Source organism: Lynx rufus, unplaced genomic scaffold (assembly GCF_022079265.1).
Source record: "Lynx rufus isolate CCGP_SWC_20201006 ecotype Redwood Valley unplaced genomic scaffold, mLynRuf1.p SCAF_2, whole genome shotgun sequence".
Lineage (NCBI taxonomy): Eukaryota > Metazoa > Chordata > Mammalia > Carnivora > Felidae > Lynx > Lynx rufus.
In genome coordinates this window covers 190759747-190776200 of record NW_025814834.1, presented here as the reverse complement: position 1 = coordinate 190776200, position 16454 = coordinate 190759747, and the positions used below count along the sequence as shown (strand labels likewise).

General features: G+C 47.3%; 1 protein-coding gene across 3 annotated transcripts in view; it reads left to right on the top strand.

Moving 5' to 3' along the window:
- Window positions 1-861: 861 nt before the first annotated feature.
- Window positions 862-16454, top strand: part of CTPS1 (CTP synthase 1) — a 30306-nt gene continuing 14713 nt past the window's right edge. The window contains exons 1-7 of one of the 3 annotated variants that reach the window (XM_047085044.1): window positions 862-982; window positions 5370-5548; window positions 6423-6593; window positions 9093-9193; window positions 9952-10068; window positions 11179-11262; window positions 12441-12521. In XM_047085044.1, coding sequence (XP_046941000.1) covers window positions 5383-5548; window positions 6423-6593; window positions 9093-9193; window positions 9952-10068; window positions 11179-11262; window positions 12441-12521 — 720 coding nt within the window. In that variant the 5' untranslated portion in view covers window positions 862-982; window positions 5370-5382. The other 2 variants (XM_047085046.1, XM_047085047.1) reach the window with 2 other exon arrangements.

The following is a 16454-nucleotide window of genomic DNA, read 5'->3' as shown; positions in this document are numbered from 1 at the left end:
TTGCCAGTAAATTTCAGTTCTCAGCTTTAAACTGCTTTTTCGGAGAAGACTTCTTGACTGCATCCCCAATGCCCACCAGACTTGGTCAGTCCCCACACCGGGCACTCCAGCAGCAAAAAATTATGAAAATCACGATGAAGTGTAATTGGCTGATCAATTTGCCCCACTACGTCGTTATACCCAGGACAGGGTCGTTTGGAGCCCAGCCCAGCGTGTGGCACACAGTGGGTGCTCAATGACTATTAGCCAGAGGAAACTATGTATTTTTCTGGACCCTTCTCCATCTAAAGCAGCTGCGCTCAGGGCAGATGCGGGGGCAAGGAAGCCAGATTAGGAAAGAGCGGGAGCTGAGGCGCCCTTCTAGGCTTTCTCATTTAGAGGCCAGCAGGGGGTGACACTGCCGCTGTCCCTCGGTCCAGAGGGCGTGGCGGGAGAGATGGGCTGGGGTCGCACCACCAGCTGGCGTGAACGTGGTGCTCACGGTGCTCACGGCGCCAGAAGGTTCGGAGACAGGCGTGATGGATCTGGCCTCCTCTCGAAGGCTGCTGGGGCCAGAGGAAGGATTTGCCAGGTTTGAGTCCAAAAACGGCCTCCTCCGCAAGAGAGGAAGCCTGGATCACCGACTGCGAACAAAAGATGCAAGGCAGAAAAGCCACAACCTGCCGGGTCTCCAACGCCTGCGTCTTCCCGGCGTCAGCAGCCCGGGTACAAGCCCGCAGACCAGCCCCAGCCGACGAGAAAGCGCGTCTCCCCCGCGCCTGCGCACTCGGGGCCCTGCGCCCCGCTCACCCAGACCCCGCCCCTGGGAGGGCCCTCGCGCCCGCCCCGCCCCCCGCCTCTGCGTGCGCACCGCCTGGAGCCCGCCTCCGTGAAAGACTGCCGGGCGCATGCGGCCGGGCTGGTTCACTGGCTGCCCGGGGCCCAGCGCGCGCGTCGCACACCTAGATCCTTAGCCGACGGCAGGCCTGGAAGCCGGCTTCAGGTAGGCTGACTCCAGGGATCCTGGGGGAACTGTTCTGCCGTGCAGGAATCGGCGGCGCTAGCTGAACCCGGCGCGGGACAGCCACACCGCCGGCTGATAGACACCGCTCCCACCAATCAAGGGTGAGGTGGCTCGCCGGCCTGACCAATGGGCTGCGTGCCTAACGGGAGTGGGGCGGGCGGGCGGCCAGGCCGGCTAGGAGCCGGCTCCCGCGCGCGGGGCCGCGTGGCCGGGCGCCGCTGGGAAGCCGGGCCGCAAGGGGCGTGGGGTGGCGGGAAAGGCCGCGGGGCCGGGGTCGCGGGGGCCGGCAGTACGCGCTGCAGCGCGACCTGGCTCGGCTGAGCAGGGGGCCGGGGATGACGCGTGGGACCGGGAGGGCCGTAGAGGCGCCGGAGCCCTTCTGCTCAGCCCTCCGGGAGAAGCCCCGGCGGCCGCCCCTCCTTGGGGACTGCCCGGGCCCTGGCCCCTCCGACCCTGGGGCACGGCCGCAGCCTGGCTGGGAGGCGGTTCAAGGTCCGAGACGCGCTGCCGCGTGGGGGATGGGTTCGGCGGCCTGGCCGCGGCCCCTCCGGCGCGCCCCGGCTCCAGTGGGCGGAAGGGGCCTTGCAGCTCGTCGGGGCTCGGGGTGCGGCCCCTTCGGCCCCACAGCCCTGGCGCTCTCCTCCTGGCCGCTCGTAGAGAGCATGCCGCGTTTTAAAGAAGTTCACTACGTTTGCGTGGCACACGTAGGTCCACACTCGTAATTTCCAATCCGCAGCAGTCCTGGTGACAGGCGATGCGGGGATCACCCATTTTTCCGATGTAAGGACCCGGGCTTCAGGCACCTTGATTGACTTGACAGGTCTCCGTACACAAGTGGTAGGGCTGGAGGTGGATCTCAAAACATTTTTATCGACAAAAAAGCTTCTCCCCCCCACCCTTGCCATTTTTATTGAATTCCTCTGATGCAATTTTTTTTTAGGATTATTTTTAGGTAATCTCTACACCCATCGTGGGGCTCGAACTCCCACCCCCGAGATCAAGAGTTGCATGCTCTACCGGCTGAACCAGCCAGGCACCCCTGATACCTCTTAATATATGTTACTTCTGTGCTTGAAAACTTTCCCATGTGTCCATCCTCTTCAGAATAAAGTGCAGATTGGACATTAAGGTTTCCACATGATTTGGACCCTTGCCTACATTTCCAGCTCATTTCCCACTGTCTTCCCACAGGCACCCTCCACCCCCCCCACCCCCCCTTCTTGGCCCTGCATCTGTTTTCTGTAGATGGCCTTCACCTTCCTGTTCACTCTGTTGCCTTCTCCATGCTTTATTTCTTGCTGTCAGTCCTTGAAGACCTGTTGCAGGTCTCAGGTCAACTAAGCAGGAGCAACTTGGATCCTCTCCCTGCCTTAATTTCTCTCATGTTCCTCTGCTAGGACATGATCTATACCCTGGTCTTGCCACTGAAAGCTTTCTGCTTTCTGTTCTCCATGTGTGCCTTTCGTATGTTGTCCCTGTTTCCCACCATCAGTGGATTACTCATTTCTTTGTAAATGTTTTGTCTCTAACCGGACTGCCAGCAACTTGTGATATGAGCCCAGATCTGGTGAAGTTTTCTGGTCCCTGCTCTTCCCATAAGCAGCCTGAGGTGATCTCTGAAAATGGTTTGCTATTCACTTGACCCAGAAAACCCTACGAAATCATGCAAGTCAAGAGGTTTCAAATCTTTGTGTTCACTTTAAGAACACACGTGAAACTTCCCAGGCCATCGAGGGTATGCATATCCAAAAAGCCACCAAGTATCTGAAAGATGTCACTTTGTAGACACAGTGTGTGCCATTCCGTGTCACTGCAGTGGTGGAGTTGGTAGGTGTGGGTGTGCCCAGGCCAAACCGTGGGGCTGGACACGGGGTTGGTGGCCCAAAAAGAGCACTGAATTTTTACTGCACGTGCTTAAACATGCAGAGAAGAATGCTGAACTTAAGGGTTTAGATGTAGATTCTCTGGTTATTGGGCACATCCAGGTGAACAAAAGCCCCCAAGCTGCGGCGCAGAACTTACAGGGCTCGTGGTCGGTTCAACCCACACGTGAGCTCTCCTGCCACGCGGAGATGGTCCTTACTGGGAAAGAGCAGCTAGTCCCCAAACTGGGAGAGGAGGTTGCAGAAGAAAAAGAGATCCGAAGAAACTGGAGAAACAAAAACCTATGGCCTGGGAGTAAATTCTGCATAAAATAAATGCAAATAGAAGTTAAAAAAAAAACCAAAACCTTTTGTGGTCCCCAAAGTGTCCAGCACGGTAGCACCTACATAGGGGGTCGCTCATCAGTGTGAGTGAGTGGGTCCTGTCAGCCTCTCCTACCTGGTCTGGGAGCCCATTGGGGTCTTTATTGCCAGGCACTGTGGGAGGCCGCAAGAATCTTCCCTCAAGAGAGGTGTTAACCCTCTTCAGGTAAAATTGGGGCAAGTCGAATACAAATGGATGAAGAAGGAGTCTTCTGTAAAAGTAACCTGCTCCATAACCCACTCTAGAAATTTCTAGGAACATCTAGAATTTAGTCTGAGAATTTAGTTCTATAGTGTCAGGGATATCCCTGGATAGAACACATCTAAAATGTAGCCAAGTCTGATAACTCGTGTGTCAGTAAGGATCTCTTTCACTGTGAGGTGACAGAGTAGTGTCTCCCCCCCCCCCCCAAATATTAGGGACTTGGGGTCAAACAAGTTTTGGGGAAACTACACTGTATGCCCGTTTGGGGAGATCACAGAGCATATTAACTTATTAAAGGCTACTGGAGATCTGGCATTAAACCAGTTGACTGTTTAACAACATTTCTGATTTTTATGTCCATAAAATGCTTTATGGGAACCCCACATACATTTTGCAGAAACCAAGGAGCATGCTTTTGGAAATGGTATAACAATGGAAAGAGCAAGTCACGGTCTGGTTGTCTTCCTTGCTGTCCAAGGGGGAAGTCATTCTGAGCATTCTTACTTTGCCAAGTGTATTCATTCCTGCCTTGGGGAGTGGGGCGGGGGAATGCTTCAGGCAGAACTCCCCGGTTTCCTTGTTCCTTTCTTAGCTTATTTTTATTATAAACTGGCTTCACATGAAGCGTTCCCAGAGGAGGAAAATGTCCTGACCGTGCCAAAGCAAGCATTCTCTTCTACTTGGTGATTGTGTTTTGATCACATTTGGGTTTACTGACCAAATGATGTTTCTGAGCCTCTGAAGCTAGGGCCAGTGATGAATTCTCCCTGGCCAGCCTGTTGCTGTCACCTCGCCTCTTGCCTCTGCTGTTTCTTCCATCCACCCACCCTTTTTATCTGTCACCACATCTGCTGCTTCCATTCCCGGCCACAGCTGTACAGCTTTTTGGATTTAATGGGATCTGTCCTCTCTTTGAGTCCTCTGCCCATTATGTGTTTCAGGCTGGTTTGTTATCTGATGTTCCTTTCCTCCAGTATATATGGTTTCTCTTCATTTTATTTTTTTAAAAATTTTTTTTTCAACGTTTATTTATTTTTGGGACAGAGAGAGACAGAGCATGAATGGGGGAGGGGCAGAGAGAGAGGGAGACACAGAATCGGAAACAGGCTCCAGGCTCCGAGCCATCAGCCCAGAGCCTGACGCGGGGCTCGAACTCACAGACCGCGAGATTGTGACCTGGCTGAAGTCGGCCGCTTAACCGACTGCGCCACCCAGGCGCCCCGGTTTCTCTTCATTTTATAGCTCGGAGAGAGTTTTGTGTTAAACAGCCGTACAACTGGGAAGGAGTAAGTTATTAATAAACTACAGGAGCAAACTACCTTTAACTAAAGGATTTTTAGGCTTAATTGCAACTCCTTTTAAATGTTGGAAGTTCTTTTATTCCGTCTTCCATAACCTAGCGAAGCTCTGTTTTCTTGGGGATACATTGTAGGTTAGTCAAAGACATTCTCTTTTGTGGAGCAATCAGGCAATCCAGGGCTCATCCAAGATTGAGACGTTGTTTCTCCCATGCAGGGAAAATAATGAGGCACCTGCTTTCGTACCCTGGGGTCTGCTGGCTATGTCAGCCAATGTTTGGGGCATAGTATAGTTCTGTCAGATTTTTAAATTTATTTTTTTATTAGGTCGTCTCTCAAGGTTGTTGGCTGTCAGAGCTTTAAACAAAAGCTACATTATGTGACTAGTCATTGTTTTTCAACTCCTGTTTGACTAAAGCCATTCAGTGATCCCAAGAAATGTTTGTTAGGAGCTCACATCACATAACAACCTTCTAAAGTCGTGCGATGGAGAGGGAAACTGAGGCTCCTGGGGGGGGGTTCATAGCTAGGAAGCGGTACAGCTAGCCTTTGAACCCAGATACGTTTGCTTTGTGGGAATATACTTTATCTGTAATTTTTCCTTCTTCCGTTCCCAGGTCAAAAAGTAAAATGAAGTACATTCTAGTTACTGGTGGTGTTATATCAGGAATTGGAAAAGGAATCATCGCCAGCAGCGTAGGCACGATACTGAAATCATGCGGTTTACATGTAACTTCAATTAAAATTGACCCATACATTAACATTGATGCGGGAACATTCTCTCCTTATGAGCATGGTAAGCACGATGCATTTCCTTCTTTTGTTAAAATAATAATTATGGAGTATGTGGAAGAACATACATCAGCCCTTGGAAATTGTGTGTATTTTGTATTACGTGACTTGCATTTCCTGCCTTCCAAAAAGGTCCTTAGTGTTAGCAGAATCTGTTTTTCTCACCTTGACAGAGAGGAAGCAGAAATCTAAATAGGCAACATAGTGATTAGAGTTTAGAGGTTTCTATAATAGAAACCCCTCTCTGAGGGGGAAAAAATAAGACATTTTTCCCTTTCCAGTTTTTATGCTGGTCTCCTATTGTGATGGTAGGAATGAACCATTCTGGGCAAGACTTCTAGAATGACGTCTCAAGGAATGAATGTCAAACAAAGGAATGGGAGAAACTTGGAGTTTCACAACTTTGTTTGGGACTAAAGTGTAGGCCAGAAGCTGGTTTTTGTAATCAGCAGGACCTTAGTATCCAGTGTGAGCTTTGAAGGAAATCATGCTTTTATCACGTTTGAAACCTTTTGCTGCACAAGTAGGCATTGTTGAAAGTTCTTTCTCTTTAGGCAGCAGATACCACACTCCTGTAAAGTTCCCTGTCTCCACCGCCCTTGAGGCTATGATTTCCTTCCGTTCAATGCTATTTTATAACTTCCTGATTCAGACCGAGCTTGTTGATAGGCTGGAAGTAAGCTATTGCCTTCTGGAGAATGGTTGGTGATATTTTTCTTTCTTTTGTGTCATATTTAGTTTTCTAGAAATAAATTTCTCTGCTTCATGTCCAGGTAATGCAGACTTTGTTCTATTTGAGTGTTTATATTTTGAGCCTCACATTTGCCATGACATGGGTGTTTCTCACTTACCCTGACCGTTTTCACTATTCACCGCAGGCGAGGTTTTTGTGCTGGATGATGGTGGGGAAGTAGACCTTGATCTAGGGAACTATGAGCGGTTCCTAGACATCCGCCTCACCAAGGACAATAATCTGACCACTGGAAAGATCTACCAGTACGTCATTAACAAGGAACGCAAAGGAGATTACTTGGGGAAAACCGTCCAAGGTAAAACTGGATTTGCCCTCAAGGTGTGAAAACCTTAAGCAGTTTGCTTTTCTTTTGTGAACAAAAATTTACTTTTCATGCAATTTCAGCCTGAAAGCGTCCAGGTATTGTTACTGAACCATGCCTTCCGTTGAAAATTTAGAGTTGTATGGCTGTTTACCCAAAAAGTAATATGAAGGAGCCCCTGCTGCTGTATGAATGTCACTGAAGCTATCAGTCCAGCATGATTTGAGCCCAGAGAGCTGTTGTTTTTACACAGTGATGGGTGTGAAGTGACGAAGGCAGCTAGATCAGGGCAGTCAGCCAGGCCGTGTATATATGTTGTGCATGTGGGACCCACTTGTAAACAGTGGTAGGACAAGAACGTGCGTTGTGTACGTTGGTCTGCAGGCTGGTCATCGGTGCGCGTGGGCCTGTGGGAGTCTGAGAAGCGGCTCTCTGGGTCTCCTGCCCTTTTACCAGCCAGCTTCACTTATGTCCGCCTGCTGCCCTGGGGTTTTGCACAGCGTTCATTTGAGAAAATTGCCACTCTTAAAAGGTGGGGTTGGAAAACCACTGGTCTAGTGTGATGGCTTAAGTCCAAATTTGGGGGGGTGGGAGAGGTTTGCTGAAAAGTGGCTTTTCTCTGAGTTATGAGAGTGAATCTGCCCTTGGCTTTAGACTTTGCTAAATTGAAAGCCACTTAGCCCCTGCTTAGCCCATGTTTAGATCTTAGCCCTGCCACTTACCAGCTTTGTGAACACAGGCAGATTACTTAACCTCTTTGAGATCTGGCTCTCTTTTCTGCCAAATGGAGTTACTAATTACCTGGCTCTCCTGATTGCGTGGAGGGCGAAAAGAGCTGCGTGACACCATTTCTCTGAGTTCCTGACACGTAGAAAGGGGATCAGTTAGGAATTAAGATGATCTCGATCATACAGTTTGTTGTTCTAGGCCTCTAGCGAATTCATTCTTGTGTGCATTCATTCGTCACATGTTTCTTGAATGCTCACTGCGGACATACCCTGTCTGGCGCTGGGGCTATGGATGAAGGAGAGCAGCGAGGCTACTGCCCCCATGGGGGCTTCCGCGTGGGAGACACAAAAACAAACGGATGAAACAAGATGTCTGATAAGAGCTGTGAAGGAAATAGGAGAAAGAATGCGTGGGGACGGCCAGTTTGGACAGGTGGTTAGGGAGACTCCACGAGGGGGCATTCTAGAGGAGAGAGGCCAGCCAGGGGACAAGCGGAGGAGGGGCCTGAGGCCTGAGGCTACAGTCAGGCCAGGGGACCAGGGGGATGGGTGTGGGGAGTGGGGGCGGTGAGGTGGGCTGCAGCTAGGTTATGTAGGGCCTTTTGGGCCTTGGCCTGGAGTTTGGATTTTACTCAGAGCGGTGGGAAGCCATTGGAGAGTTTAAAACACGGGATGGGGGGAAACTGCATATTTAAAAGATCCCTTTGGCTGCTGTGTGTGCAGTAGATAATGAATATCCTTGTGCCTGAGGCACCGCTGCTTAAATACAGAGCAGGTTAAACAGTAATCCCTGCCCCTTAGGAACCTGCCTTCTGGCCCGACAGCTAGGGTTTTAAAAAGTGTTCAGCGCTGGCTGACTTTGCTGAGCGCTGGCATGCTAGGCGCTCTACTTAGCATTTTACCAGTGGTGGCTCATGAAATTTGCACAACTTTATGAAGTGGAAGCTGTTATCTCCACTTAGCGGATAGGGAAATCGAGCTTAAGAATAGTTAAGCGGCGTCCCAAGGATCCATACCTAATGAGAGGTGGAACTGAGGTTCGAATCTGACATTCTGGCCCCAGATGCTCTGCTCCTGACCACCCCGCCGTCCTGTACCCTCTCTTATCTGTGGATTGTGTATCCTCTGATAAACTGGAACATAATGGAACCGGGGCCTGGAAGGCACCCAGGTGTGAAGTGCCAGCCTTCAGCAGTAGTGGTGCGGCGGCCACAGGGTCTGTTGAATGGTGGTGCAGCCCCGGGGCCCTCTGCAGAGGGGCCAGGGCACTGATGCGGGTTCAGGATATACTCTTGGCCTTACCCTCTTGTGCTTCTAGCCACGACTTGGAAACCTGGAAAGGAGGCCACAGACAGTGGGAGCTCAAAGATTTCTTTAATTTTTTTTTTTTTTAATGTTTATTTATTTCTGAGACAGAGAGAGACAGAGCATGAATGGGGGAGGGGCAGAGAGACAGGGAGACACAGAATCCGAAGCAGGCTCCAGGCTCTGAGCTGTTAGCACAGAGCCCGACGCGGGGCTCGAACTCACAAACCGCGAGATCATGACCTGAGCTGAAGTCGGATGCCCAACCGACTGAGCCACCCAGGCACCCCGGAGCTCAAAGATTTCTTAATGCCATGTAAGAGTGGTCTCAAAAATATGTTTATGACCCCTTCACCGCTCCAGGCAAAGATTGCAGCCGTTTGTTGTCATAGTAAGTGTATCTCCCTCCACCAGTGTTGATAGGAAAGTGTATGTTACGTGCCTCTTTCCTCTTTTCCAGTTGTCCCTCACATCACAGATGCAATCCAGGAGTGGGTCATGAGACAGGCGTTAATACCTGTGGATGAAGACGGCCTAGAACCTCAAGTGTGTGTTATTGAGGTTTGTAGGAGTCTTTTCTAACCAAGTGTACACACACATTCACCTCCTTAGTCAGCCATCAGCACCTGGTAAGACAGTGCTCTGTGAGGCCCTTGACCCTAACCACAGTGGGACAGGTAAGGGCACAGTGACAGTCCTGGGATGGGGCCAGGCCGTTGAACGCGAGTAGGTGCAAGCGATCAGAGGTTCAGAGCGAGCCTCTTCGTTCACTTATCATGACTGTACCAGTAAGAGCCGCAGGACACATTTTCCTCTCTCTCTTGAGAAAGTCAGCTGACCTTCATCTCTCCTCTGGTGGGAATCCTCTCATCTCTGAATGAGCCCCGTTGCTTTCAGTTTCTTTACTCCTGCTCTGCTGGTCCTAGCCGTTGGATGTAAAATAGAGGACTCAGAAATTCCATCAGCCTATTACTGATACCTTGTCACACGACAGTTATTTATGGCTAAGTAGATAAGATTTAGGTTTCTTGGCTTCGTGACTGGTATGAATAAAGTTTCTAGTATATCTTTCACCTGGCCTTTTTCTTGGCCAGATCTGCCAGATCCATAACTTTGGGGAATGGAGAGCCTGTCCAGAAAAGTAGCTGTTCAGCATACAGAAATGTCATTTACTGCTAAGTGACATGAACTGCGCTCAGAGAGTCCACATTATGCTGTTACTGATCGCTGAGCTGAGATAATGGGGTGCAGTTGTCCGAAAACTGACCCATGAAAGGAAGGGTTAGTGCTTGATCTCTAACAGAACTTTGTTCTTGTAGCTCGGTGGAACGGTGGGAGATATAGAAAGCATGCCCTTTATTGAGGCCTTCCGTCAGTTCCAGTTCAAGGTCAAAAGAGAGAACTTTTGTAATATTCACGTCAGTCTAGTCCCTCAGGTAAGGCATTCGAATTTTACTTTGTGGAGGTGGGAAGGAGAGAGAAGAGGGTGCTTTTCATTCCTTGTCTATTTTAGGTGCGTGAGATGCAGGGAATAAAGACCGTCTTTGTGAATTTAAAATTACTGTAATCAGACTTTTGGAAAAGCTCAGATGGAAAACATTTGGAAAATTAGCCAGGGAAGTTGCGGTTGAAGGTGGTGGATTGAAAATGTCCCATTTGGGGGCCCCTGGGGGGCTCAATCAGTTACACGCATCTGAATTCTGCTCAGGTCATGAGCTTGTGGTTTGTGGATTCGAGCCCTGTGTCAGGCTTTGCGCTGACAGTGCGGAGCCTGCTTGGGATTCTCTCTGCCCCTCCCCCACTCACACTTACTCTCAAACTAAATAAACTTAAAAAAAAAAAAAATGTCCCACTTGTCTCTACTATACGGTGAAACCCCACTACAGCTAGAGCAAAGGGAATTTTTTTTTTTTTTTTAATGTTTGTATATTTTGAGAGAGAGAGTGCGTACATGCGTGCATTTGAGCAGGGGAGAAGCAGAGAGAGGGAGAGAGAAAATTCCAAGCAGGCTCCACGTTGCCAGTGCAGAGCCCAGTGTGGGGCTCAATCTCATGCACCGGGAGATCATGACCTGAGCTGAAATCAAGAGTCAGATGCTTAACTGACTGAGCCACCCAGGCACTCCCAAGTGGGCAGTATTTAAATACTCAAACACATGTTAACACTGGAGAGGTATCATGAGATGGGCTGCAGGCACGGGACAGGTGTGTGTGTAATAGAGGGAGAGGGTTCCTCCTCTAACAGGGAAATCAATAGAAAATGCCTCAAACTACATGTCTGGACGTAGCGGGAAACATACCAGAAGGATCATTTAAGAGTGGAAGATTGGCTGCCCCTGGGGTTCGAGGAAGGGGAGGGGTTCACTGTCGTGTTGTTCAGAACAGACCTTGTAGAATCATTTGACTCTAAAATCTATGCACGAGTACCTTTGACAAAAATAAAAACTAAATTAGATAAATGATCAATAAAGGAAGTTCAGAGAAAAGTCATACTTAAACTTTTTATCATAGAGAAATTAACTTTTTTTTTTCCCTTTTGTAAAATAGCCAAGTTCAACAGGGGAGCAGAAAACTAAACCCACCCAGAATAGTGTTCGGGAACTTAGAGGGCTCGGGCTTTCTCCAGATCTGGTAAGATTTTATGATTCCCTGGTTTCAAGCTTGATCTTGTATGCTTAATTAAAATCTCTCTTTCATGGGAAAAATAAGATAAAAACTGAGAGGGAGGCAGACCATAAGAGACTCTTGAATACAGAGAACAAACTGAGGGCTGCTGGAGGGGAGGTGGGTGCGGGAGGGCCTAAATGGGTGATAGGCATTAAGGAGGGCCCTTGTTGGGCAAACCACAGGGTGTTACAAGTAAGTGATGAATCACTGGGCTCTTCTCCTGAAACCAGTACGACACTATGTGTTAACTAATTTGGATTTAAGTAAATTAAAAAAAAATTTTTTTAAATGCAAAAAAAAAAAATCTTCCATATACCGTATGACTTCACTTATATGGAATTAAAAAACAAAACAAACAAAAAGAGACCCGTACATCTAGAGAACAAACTGGAGAACAAACTGGTGGTTGCCAGAGGGAGGGGCTGTGGGGGGATGGGCAGGATGGGAGACACAGGCTTCCAGTTACGGAATGAATAAGTCATGGGGATGAAAGGCACAGCGTAGGGAATATGGTCAGTGGTGGTGTAATGGCGTCCTGTGGTGTTGACACAGGTAGCTGTACTTGTGAGCAGAGCATAGGGTATAGAGTTGAATCATTAGGTTGTTTTTCTGGAGCCACTGCAACATTGTGTATCAACTATACTTCAGTTTAAAAAAAAACAAACCAGAAAATTTCTGCTTCACAGCAGATAAGACCTCTGTTTTCTTGGCATGCTTTTCGTTGGTGGTGGAGAAACAGGGTTAGTGCTTTGAAGTGGGGTTGTCTTTTACAAAGATTTCCTCACGGGCATGCATGAGGTCATGCTTTGTGTCTCCTCTCTGTCTGTCATTTGTTGTCCCTTCCCCCCCCTGCCCAAGACATTAACTGAGGAAAACCCCAGTTGGTTCCTGTAGTTCATCATCTGTGTGTTCATCTGTACCATTCCTCCCCCCCCCCCCCCCCTTAATGTTTCTCCGGAGCGGGATTTAGGAATTTCAGCTTTGAAAACAGGTCATATTTTCATAGTTGGTGTGCATTGTGCCGGAGTTAACATTTTCATCCAGCTTAAGAAGCTGGTGTCTGTTTTAATTTCAGTCAGGAGAAAAACCCAACTTTGTGATCCCTTCCTTCTGTCCAAACGGCTTACTTTCTTTCCTGCTAGGTTGTGTGCAGGTGCTCAAATCCTCTGGACACATCGGTGAAGGAGAAAATATCCATGTTCTGCCACGTCGAACCTGAACAAGTAAGTAGGAATTTCATATTCACGCAAATCGTGTTGGATTTCTAGTTACCCCGAAGTCTCTTCACCACTTTCCTGAGGCTTGTTGTCCTTTCCCAATTTGAGACATTGGACCGTTCTCTAGAACTGATGCCTGTTGGCTCTGTGATTCTCCAGTACCTTACCTCTTTGGCTTTCTGAACATCCTTGCCCCCTCCTGCCACTTCTCCCCAACTCCTTGTACTCTGCTCCAGCCATGCTGAATGGGTCGCCCTCCCCGTCGGCCTGGCTTTGTCCTGTTCATTTTCATCCCTCAGGGTCCAGCCAGGACACAGTATTGTCTGGCAGCCTTTACCTGTCAAACCACATCACCTCCAAACCTCATGGTTGGTCTTTCTTGGGTGACCTGTGTGTATTACAGGTGCTGGTTGTGAACCTGTCCTGCTGCCCCTCTGTGAGTGTGTGTGTGTGTGTGTGTGTCCACGTGTCCATCTGTGTTTGCCTCCACTCATAGACTTGGAGTTTCTTGAAGGCAAGGACCACCTCATTCAACTTTATACTCCTAGTGCCTGGTGTCTGAGGTGGTAAAGGCTCCAAACCTATTTTATTTTATCTTATTTTATTTTTTTCAGTTTGTTTGTTTATTTATTTTGAGAGACACAGACAGTGTGAGTAGGGGAAGGGCAGAGAGAGAGGGAAAATCCCAAGCAGGCTCTGCACAGGCGTAGAGCCTGTTGTGGGGCTCGAGCTCATGAAACTGAGATCATGACCTGAGCCAAAACCAAGAGTCAGACACTTAACCGACTGAGCCACCCAGGTGCCCCTAAACCTATTTTAGACTTTTTCATGACCTGTGCTAATGGAGGGTGCCCACTGAACAGGAAATTCAAATTTGGGGTATGGTGGGGACGTCCTGGTGGTGGTACGTTGAGACTGTGGCTCTGGTCAGGTTTGGCTGAAGGAGGGGAGAAGGGACATTGAGGTCGAGGAATCTGTGACTAGATTGTGGGTGGTTTGCTTTGCTGGTGGGTTACTGGGGATCAGGAGGTTTGGCTGAAGGAGGGGAGCCTGGCTGGCCTGGAGAGGAGAGAATCAGCGGCAGAGTTGTATTTCATCCATCCATTTACAGGACAGCGAGGAGTGTGGAAGTGAGGGTAAGAAAGTCTGGCCTGGCATTGAAGTGAGCAGAGCAGGACAGCCTCTGACCTCCCCATCTCGGGGGGCGCTCAGGCGTTAGGGTGTGAGCACGGCCTGGGCCTGAGATCAGTTTCCTAGTGTGCTTCCTGATCTGGGAGCTCTGTCTCAGGGATTCGGCTTCATACTAAAGACCAGATCTTCCTCGACTTAACAAAGAGCTAAATCCTGGTAAACCTGTTGTAAGTTGAAAACATCGTAAGTCGAAAATGCAATTAGTACACCTAACCTACCTTAAGTGTGCTCAGAAAACTTATATTAGCCTGTGGGTGGGCAGAATCCTCTCACACAAAGACGATTTTACAATAAAGTGTTGAATGTCTTGTGTAGTTTACTGAACACTGTACTGAGAGTAGAAAACAAGAGTGGTTGTATGGGCACAGGATGGCTGTAAGCATATCGGTTTTTCACACTGGTGATCGTGGGGCTGACTGGGGACCGTGGCTCACTGCCACTGCTGGGCACCATGAGAGAGGATACAGCCTGTTGTTAGCCTGGGAAAAGATCAAAATGCAGAGTACCCTTTCTGCCAGCTGTGTGTTTTTTTCACACCATCCTAAAGCAAAATACAGTTAAGTTGAACCATTGTAAATTGGGGACTATATGTGGCGCATCAGAATAATTTCATTGTTATGAGCAACCTTTTTATCACGCACTTCAATTATTTGAGATATTTCTATCCTAGCAAGTGAAGGTAATTCAGTTCCATGGTAGACTAGGTTATTAAAATTATTCACTGTTAAAAATGTGACAGGTGTTTCTAGATTTAAATTTGAATTTCAAACCTTTTGCCTGTTTTTTAATTGAGTTGCTTATCTTCTAGGAGTTCTCTGCATATTCCGAATAAAAGTCTTTTATCAGATACATGGTTTGCACATTTTCCTCCAAGGCTCTTATTTTTTTAATGGTGTCTTTTGGAACACAAAAGCTTTTACATGATGATGAACTCCAGTTTATCCGTTTTTTTCTTTATAGATTGTGCTTTTGGTATTCTATCCAAGAGCTCCATTTAACAAATGCCACAAAGATTTCCTTCTGTTTCATTCCAAAACTTTTATAATTTTAGGTCTTTTGTTTAGGCCTAGGATCCACTGTGAGTTAACTTTTATGTATAGCAACTTTCCAGTAAAAGTTGAAATTCATCTTTTTGCCTGTGGATAGCCAGTTCTAGGTCCATTTGTTGGAAGGACTGTCCTTCAATAATAATCTATAATTTCTTCATAAAGGTGCTTTTTAAAGATTCAACTATCTTTGTGAAGTTTTTTTCTAGATTTAATTATAGGTATTCATAATTTTTGTAACTACATGAATGGAATATTTTTAAACTTAAATTTCCTGATTAGATATGACCCATGTATAGCAATCTTGCAGACTTCTGTCCATGGATCTCAAGCCTAGCAGCCTTACTGAAATTCTGTTAGTTTTGATTGTTTACCGGTAAATGCTCATGGTTTTTATGGATAAGCAATAATAGTGTATGAAATTCTTGTCAATTTCTTATTTTCCAGCACATATATATATATTTTTTTTTCTTAAAAAAATTTTTTTAAATGTTTATTTTTGGGAGAGAGAGAGATAAGAGTGTGAGTGGGGGAGGGGCAGAGAGAGAGGACACAGAATTTGAAGCAAGCTCCAGGCTCTGAGCTGTCAGCACAGAGCCTGTCGTGGAGCTCGAACTCATGGACCATGAGATCATGACCTGACCGAAGTTGAACGCTTAACCTACTGAGCCACCCAGGTGCCCCTTTAAAATTTTTTTTTTTTTTAATGTTTATTTATTTTTGAGAGAGAGAGTGGGAGCAGGATCGGGAGAGGAACAGAGAGAGAGGGAGAGACAGAATTCAAAGTAGGCTCCAGGCTCTGAGCTATCAACACAGAGCCCAACATGGGGCCTGAAGTCATGAACCATGAGATCATGACCTGAGCCCGAGTTGGATACTTAGCCGACTGAGCCACCCAGGTGCCCCTGCTTTTTTTCTTACGTAATTGTAATGGCTAATATTTCTAGTACATTATTGAATAGAAGTAGTCATAGTGACCACTTTTGCCTTCTTTCAGACTTTAAATATTAAGCGTTAATATTAAATATTGAACAAAATGATGTTTGCTGTGGTTTTTTTTAAACATTTTTCACATTTTCCCTTTTACTCATACACCAAGAATTTTAATCATGGATTGGTTTTGAATTTTTATTAGCTCTGCATCCACTAAGGCAAATTTTGTTTTCCTTCTTTAATCTGTTCGTGTAGTAAATCCCACTGTTAAATATCCTAATGCAGCTGTTCTCAGACTCAGCCCGGAAAAGTGCTATGCCTGCTTCCCAGCCCCAGAGATTCTAGTTTAAGTGATGTGTGGTGCAGTATGGGCTCGTGGATTTTTAAAAGGTCTCCCAAGTGATTTCAGTGTACCGCCAAGTTTGACAGCCATTGTTCTTGGGACAAATCCTGCTTGAACATGAGTTTTTTTAAAACTACGTTTATGTTTGGTTTGTAATTTAAAAAAAAATTTTTTTAATGTTTATTTATCATTGAAAGACAGAGACAGTGCATGAGCGGGGGAAGAACAGAGAGAGAGGGAGACACAATTTGAAGCAGGCTCCAGGCTCTGAGCTGTTAACACAGAGCCTGACGTGGGGCTTGAATTCACAAACCACAAGATCATGACCTGAGCCGAAGTCAGATGCTTAACCAGCTGAGCCACCCAGGTGCCCTGTGATTTTTTTTTTTTTTAAAGGATTTTTGCGTCCATGTTCTTAAGAGATTA